Below are 7,509 nucleotides of genomic sequence, written 5' to 3'. Positions count from 1 at the left end.
TTGTTAAACAACTTTTTATTAATCACTCAACAACAAGAGAGAAAAAGGTGAAAATAAAATTACATATACAAATTACAACCAAGACATGGTCTAAATTTTGTGAGTTATGATCATCATTCCTCCAAATTACATGAAACAAAAAAACAAAGAAGTAGAATCCAAGAATCCTAACAAACAGAAAAAGAAGAAGTCCAAATCAGATAAAATAAAACACACAATAATTATTTTTGACCATTAGTTCAAACCACAAGTCTCACCCATTGGCCACACCAACAAACTAAGCCAACCCTACAAACCCACCCAACACAAAACCAACCAAAACTCCCAAATCCACACCAACCCTCCCTGAGCCCGATTTGTCCGATGGGGGCGGCGCCGGAGAGGTCAACCCGGTTGCCGGAACAGTCTGCGGCGGCAGGGTGCTTGCTGGCGGTGGCGCAGCCTTGGGAAGAGGTTGTCTCACAGCCATGACAAGAACAATGAGTTTTTGACCGATCTTGCAGTTGTCAAGGTTGCCACTTAAGAAGTAAAAGAGACCCGAATGAGAAAGTGGGAAAATTGAATCACCATCGTCCGTCTTCTGAATAGGATTGTTGGTGTTGCACGAATCGAAATCCTCCTTCTTCACCTCCACAACTGAATCAATGCCTTTGTTGTACTTGAAATCTTCATGCATGCAACAATTGCAACCCCAAGTAAAAACAGTCAGAATCAATGTTCTACTAAAATAAGCAACCGTTAACAGATTTTACTAATTTGTTTTTGCTATGAAAATATTTTTAAACCTGGCCCGGGATTGAAGCAGAATTAAAACCAGGTTTTGTGTAATGTGATATGAGTTTTCTTAAGTAGATGAAAATCAAATGACTCAGATTTGAAAGTTTCTACTTTGAATTTTCTTAACTCTGATAAAGAAGTTTTTTCTTTGAAAAATGAAAAACTTAAAAAAAAAAAAAGAGAGAGAAGAGTTGGATCTAATGAAGTTGAGAAAGATTGGACTCACGGAGAGTGTCATTGACTTGAAATCTGTTCCTCTGAGCCCAGTGGTTGTAGTCTTCAGAAGGCTTCACCACCCACCCATCTCTCCCACCAACATCAAATTGCCTTGCCTCAGCTTGAAACCTAGGTGATGACCCAACAAGAAGCAACATAGGAATCATCGAAAACAAAAGACCCAGAAAAGCCATTTCAAGTAATGTCTCAAAATAAATGATAAACTGATAGAGAGAAAGTGAAAGATGATATATGTTGTAATAGTATCTGTATATATATAGTGGGGGATTGGGAAGAGAAAAGGTAACCGTTGGGGATTAGAGCATGGAAAATGCTTTGATGTGTAAGGTATTTGCTGGCATTATATAGGAAGAAGAGAAGAGTGTGATAGGAGAAAGTGAACGTTTTGAGAGGTGTTTGTTGAGTGGTTGATTTGGAGCATGCAGTACTACGTCTACACTTGGCGACATGCAAGAGATACAACGGTAATATACACTTCCTTCACTTTTTATTTATTTATTTTTTTAATTTAAGGGATAATAAATGATAAATATACACCTCATTTTCATGAAGACAACGAGAAGAAAGACAAATAATAAAATGAAAAAAAAGGGAGAAAAAAAGGGAAAAAAAATTAGGATTATTTATTTGACCTTTGGATCTCCTAGAAAGGTGTGCCTTTAGGAAAGTGGAAGATTAATTGATAGATGATATAATAAAAAGGATGAAATGATCTTCTTTAGTTTTCAAAGTGGAGTTCAAATATTAAAATTTGGAAAAAGATTTTGAAAGTGAAATTTGGTGAGATGGAAAACTCTTTAATGAAACTTTTATTTATTTGTAGTTATTTTAGTTCTCAATTAATAATTTTATCTTTCTAATATCCAAATTAATAGTTAAAGTCAAGGATTAAAATGACATTAAATAACAATGTGTTTATGATTAGAATAAAATGATAAACACATTACATTTTTAGATTTTTTTACATTTAATATTTTTAAAAACATAAATAACCGTTAGTTAGACATTAAATGATCGTTTTTCTTAATAAAACAATTAAGAATACAGTGAAAGGAGAGTTTTTTTTATTTTATTTTTATATTATATCTTTATTTGCATTATTCTCTTGATTGAAAAATCCCAGTCGGTCCAAAACTCAAACTGGGATATACAGTTTTGTGAGTTATAATTAGGGAGTCTGTATGCAAATAATTCGATTAATTATTTATTGAAAACGTATTTATTATGCAGATATATAAATTGTTTCTAAAATTGATAATGAATTAATTTAATGTATTTTTATGCAATTGGTAAGTTGTACGTACATAATACCTAAAGTTGGGTGTATAATTGCTAACTTGATTCTTCGATTCCTTCCTTTGAGTCTTCTTCCACAAATGCTTATGCTCAGTTGGGGTGACCTCAGAAAGGTACTTCGACGCTCAAGTAAGTGCTTTGTGTAAAGAATGTATATTGGTAATTGGTAAAACCGTACCTTACACCTCTGTTGAGGAGTTTATTTATACTATTGATCATGGGCCATTCTGGTAATGGGCTTAACCAATCAAGTATCAATTATCAACTGATTTGTAGCATAATCCCTGACTTATAGAAAAGTATAAACATATTTAAAGGAATATCCGTTAATCAATACTTGACAGATTTGTCAGAGATATTACTTGCATATTTCGAGATATGAATTGTGGCTCATTAAGTATCATTGTAACTATCATTACTGACATTTATTGCATGACCTAAGATGTTCTTTGACTCGAGAGGTCGGTCATCGGGTCGAGACTTACTCGTCTGATACTGACCGATATACTTGCCCTCAACCTCGAAGAAATTAATTTCTGAAGAGTTGTGAAATGACCGTTGGAGTTCCCGAGGTAGGATGTGACTGTTGTGTGCATTAAATGATTGACAGAGATATGACACTTGCTTTTTCAAATAAAGTCATCATTTGGTGAGTATTGTTCAATCAGAGAGATCTTATGGTTGAGATTTAATTTCGTTTCATATGCCGAATGGAATGAGTCGTTGGATGAAAGTTGATCTAATGATGCCAAGCAATTCACATGATAATCTCCCTCTTCTCTTGTTTCCTATAAATAGAACCTCATTTGAACGAAGTAAGGTTTACTACTTCATCACAATGCTATAGAGTTTGCGTAGTTTGCTCTAAGTGCCGAGTCTACAAGCTTTCTTTCACTTTTCTTTAATCAAGGTTAATAATGTCTTCTTCCACTGATCTTTCTAATAGTAATTTAAATGTTGAGTCTTCTGAGCGTACCCATACCACATTTGGTAGTGGGAGAGATATAAGCAGCTGAAACCAAACAGTCGACCCTAGGTCAGACTGTGCGAGCTACGAGTGGGTCAATCCACGCGTCTTGGACATCCCTACTTGCTTTAGGGGTCCAAATGACTTGGATAAATTTTTATCCACATCTTGAAACCTGATTTGCCCCCAGACGCAGTGGCTTCCAATAGTTTTGGCCACACCAACCGAGTGTGCCATAGTCGGGAAGACACTCCTCAAGACTTCTTTTTTGTTTACAACACATTTTTTAACTACTTACATGTTACTCTCCCCTTCGATGAATTTACCATGGGGTCCTTCGGATCGTTAATGTGGCGCCGACCCAGTTGCACCCCAACTCATGCCCTTCAAGCTTTTAGGATTCTTTGTGATATCTTCAAGTTATTACCCACTCCTCAATCTTTTTAATTCTATTATAACTCTCATCCGAGTACTCCAGTGAGTTGGATGTCTTTGTCAAGTCGACCAGAGAGTATTCGATTTGCACCCTATACTTCGTCATACAAAAATTTTAAAGAAAAATATTTCAAAATTTTTGTGGAACCGGATGACAAACCTTATTTTTATGATACGAAAGGGAGGACAAAATTTCCTTTTCATTGGACCCAAAGCCCGACATGATACATCTCCTGGCCGAGGTCTTCAATGACTCCCTGGGACAAAGAATTTTTGTGTGTACTTGACCAGCTCCCGAATAAGTTACCTACCCAGGAATTGGTAGCATTGTATGAGTCGTCCAAGAGGTGGACAAATTTTACTGGTATGTGAACTTCTTATGCATACAATTGTATTCATTATTTTGACGAGGTGTTTAATTTGTTTTTGTTTTGCAGGCATCATGTCACTTGCAGATCCAGAGTTGGTTAACTATATGAAACAATTGCGAATGCAAGTGACCCAAGAAAGCTAAGTAGTTTCGAGTTACTCTGATGGAAGAGGCCCAAACATCACTTCAATTGAAAGCCCACCAACATGTCATATTGGGCCAATCACTAGGGTCATGGATAGGAAGCTTCAAGAGGATTGGAACACTGCCACTGATGGCAGAGAGACCTACCTATACATGCTCAAAGACGCCATAACCCGTAGTGTAGAATAGCATTTAAAATTCTTTTCAAAATTAGCATAGAATATTTCTTTTGTAATTTTGTTAAAAATGAATTGGTACCTAAAATACCAACCTAAGTTTAATTAGAGTTTCCTAAACTCTTAATTAAACTCAGGCCGGTCCAAGGTAGCCCAAATTGGAGCACAAGTTCTAGAACTAATTGCACATGCTAGATTCTAGAACATGCCTCTCATGTGCTCAATTCTAGGTGCCACTTTTCATTTTAGAATAGCTTTGAATTTCCCTCTCTTTTTACCTTGTGTAAACCGACCTCCATTGCTATTTAAGGAGTGCTTTGGCTCTTGATTTTACAAGATTAATATACTTAGTGAATTGCTGCCAAATTTGAGCCAATTTCACTTCTTGTCTAAAAACCTCTCAAGGTTAGACTATTGATCTTCAATTCTCACCTTACCAAAGAGAGATGACCTCACCACTCTCAATCCCTACCTAGCATGCACCTCCAAGGCCACCACACCTCTTAGGAGGGCCTTTTTCGTCAACCTCCATTGTGCTTCCGCCGATCACCAACAAAATCTCCAAATTATGAAGGCACTTATCCATCATTTGATATCTAGAGCCATGAACTTCAAGAGATAAGTGCCTTATTTCGTTTTTTATTTTTGTGTTCATTCAATTCCATGTTGTTCTTCATGAGTCCTTGATTGTCTTGCTATTTTTGAGTTTGTTTTTGTGTTAGATGCTGTTTTGGTTTAATCCAATCGGTGCATTCATGTTCAAATTGATCTTGAGCTTCTATTTTGCAAATTTTATGTAGGATTCCATATAGATTTGTGTTACTGTTCTGTTTTTGGTTTATTTGAGTCTTTATTGCAATTTCAATCGGTTTATATTGTGTTGCTTTGAGTCATTTTGATTTTTGAATCCAATTGTGTTTTGTCAAGTCATGTTTCTCCTAAATTGTCATCAATTCCGTGTAGTGTTGTTTTTGATAATTTTGGTTGCTTGATTTGCTTTGAGTCCAGTTTTAATCTGAATTTATTTGATCCTTTGGTGCATTTTTCTTTTATATTTGAGTTCATATTTGTGTGTTAGATCCATATAAATTCTTATACATCAATTACATTGTGTTCTTGAAGTTTCTTCAAACTGTTTTTAATTCCAGGATTAGGATCACTCTGTTTTAATTATGTGCTGGCTGTTTTTACTTATCAAATTAAAATACGTTGAAGAAAAAAATGTGAAATTCTGTATTTACACAGATTGATGTCTTAGAAAAACAAGAAAAAAAGAATCAAGTCAAAATACAAAATAGAAAATAAATGATAAATCAAATGAAAAAAGTGTACATCCTGGCGCGAACAGAGACGGTAATTTGACAACATATTTGAAACATTTATCACAATTAATTGGTGCATTGTTTTGTTGTGATTCCAGCGCCAAAATTTTGCTAAGATCTTGAAATGTTTGTGGTTAAAATTTAAAATTAAAATTTAAAATATCCAGCTCAGCATAAATTTTCTAAGTCACAAATTCTGTGCCTAAAATTTCCAGTAGTACTGTTTTGGTTTTTTTTTAATCAATTCTAGTACCATTCATTAGGTTCAATTTGTGTGCCACCTTTTATTGAGTGTTTATTTGATTGCTTGTCAAATTTATTCAACATTCTTTCAAGTTGTGTCATACAAATTACTCCATTTGTTGTTGTCCTATTCTAAATTGAATTTCGAAGTGGTGCTTGTTAAGTTTGGAATTAACCTTTGTGGTGAGTCCATCCCTATTTAGTAGGTACTGTTTTGAAGATTTAAATTGACTAACCTTAAGAGGTTAAGGCAAAGGGCTGCAGCAAATAAGATTACAAACACATACAAATTGTGGAACAACAAGAAGGAGTAACAAAAGCCAAGGAGTGCATAGTATAGGAAACCTGAATTTTAATTTTTGTAATTCAAGTTCTCTTGTATTTCCTTTGAATTGTAATTACATTCAACTTTGATTAATTAGTGGAATAATTACGTATTAGACGGTGAGTGTGTCTTCAATGACTCTAAGTGTCTAGAAGCCTCATGATGGAGATCAAGATCAAGAAGAGGTAGAAGCTGAAGTTGAAGGTGCTCATGAAGATATTAGCTTACCTCAAAGAATTACAAGGAGCAAATTTAAAGAATTAGGAAGTAGCAGTAAAATGTTTTCTCTTTTTGTAGTATCTCTTGAATAGAATGTAGAATTGTTAAATATATAGTTTTTAGGAAGGTGCTTAGAGGGAAACCTATAGATACCTCTTTTGTAAAAGCATCTTTAGTTTCGAACATTCTAGAGTGTCCCTTCATACTTCACTATAGGCGCTAGAGTGGGTAATGTAGAAAGGGACTTTTGGTTAGCTTCTTGTGTAAGCTTTGTGTACTCTTTGACCAGTCCTTCTCCTATATAAGGAGGGCTTGGGTTCTTCTAAATACAGAATTTGATATTGAACTACCGAAACTCTCCCAAATTGGTGATTGAGTGAGTGAGATTTGTCTTCTCCTCTTCTAGTCTCATCTTGAGTGCATCTTGGAACCTCAAGTGACGGCATCTACACTCATCTTGAAGTCTTGCATCCTTCAAGTGGCATGTTCATCTCCAAGAACTCCAACCACATAAGTCTTCTTCTCTTTCCATTTTATTCCTCCATTGCCATGTCCATATGAACTCCAAAAACATGTCTTAGACCGTTCTAGTTTCTTTTAATCGGTTAATCTTCCTTTTCTTGCACTTTTGTTCGGTTCATTTCAATTCCTTACTGTTTTAATCGGTTCATTAGTTTCTTTTCATGCTTTTGTTCGGTTCATTTGCTTTCTTTAGAGTTTCAATCGGTTGATTTACTTTCTTGTTCAATTTAATCGGTCCATTTGACAAGAAATGGATTTCTACGAGTTTTGGCTTGGTTACTTAAGATTTGGTGAGTTCTTGAATGAAAGAACATTGATCCAATTCTAGAAAAGTGCCTAATCATATTCCAACTCAAGTTGATTCCATAATATGTCTATGAAATATCTCTATCTTGCTATTGGAATCATATCATGTGGTATCTAGAGTTTAGGTTTATTCTTGTTTGTGTTTTGAGTTGTTTGTGGGCTCTTTAATT

At 35.0% G+C, this 7,509-nt stretch overlaps 1 protein-coding gene across 1 annotated transcript; it reads right to left on the bottom strand.

The window, feature by feature from the left end:
• On the bottom strand, positions 1-1,455 carry LOC137832396 (early nodulin-like protein 4). Its single transcript, XM_068640552.1, has 2 exons — positions 1,004-1,455; positions 1-666 (listed from the first exon to the last, which is right to left on the bottom strand). Exons 1-2 carry the CDS (start codon positions 1,185-1,187, stop codon positions 278-280), a joined length of 573 nt encoding a protein of 190 aa, XP_068496653.1. The 5' UTR covers positions 1,188-1,455; the 3' UTR covers positions 1-277.
• Between the last annotated feature and the right edge of the window lie 6,054 nt (positions 1,456-7,509).

This window comes from Phaseolus vulgaris, chromosome 11 (genome assembly GCF_000499845.2).
Source record: "Phaseolus vulgaris cultivar G19833 chromosome 11, P. vulgaris v2.0, whole genome shotgun sequence".
Taxonomy (NCBI): Eukaryota; Viridiplantae; Streptophyta; class Magnoliopsida; order Fabales; family Fabaceae; genus Phaseolus; species Phaseolus vulgaris.
This window is presented reverse-complemented; position numbering and strand designations above follow the sequence as displayed.

Coding starts and splice junctions, on each gene's coding strand:
- LOC137832396 (XM_068640552.1), bottom strand. CDS start 1,187: ATGGCTTTTCTGGGTCTTTTGTTTTCGATGATTCCTATGTTGCTTCTT. Junction 667..1,003: donor TCAAGTCAATGACACTCTCC/GTGAGTCCAATC, acceptor GCATGCATGAAG/ATTTCAAGTACAACAAAGGC.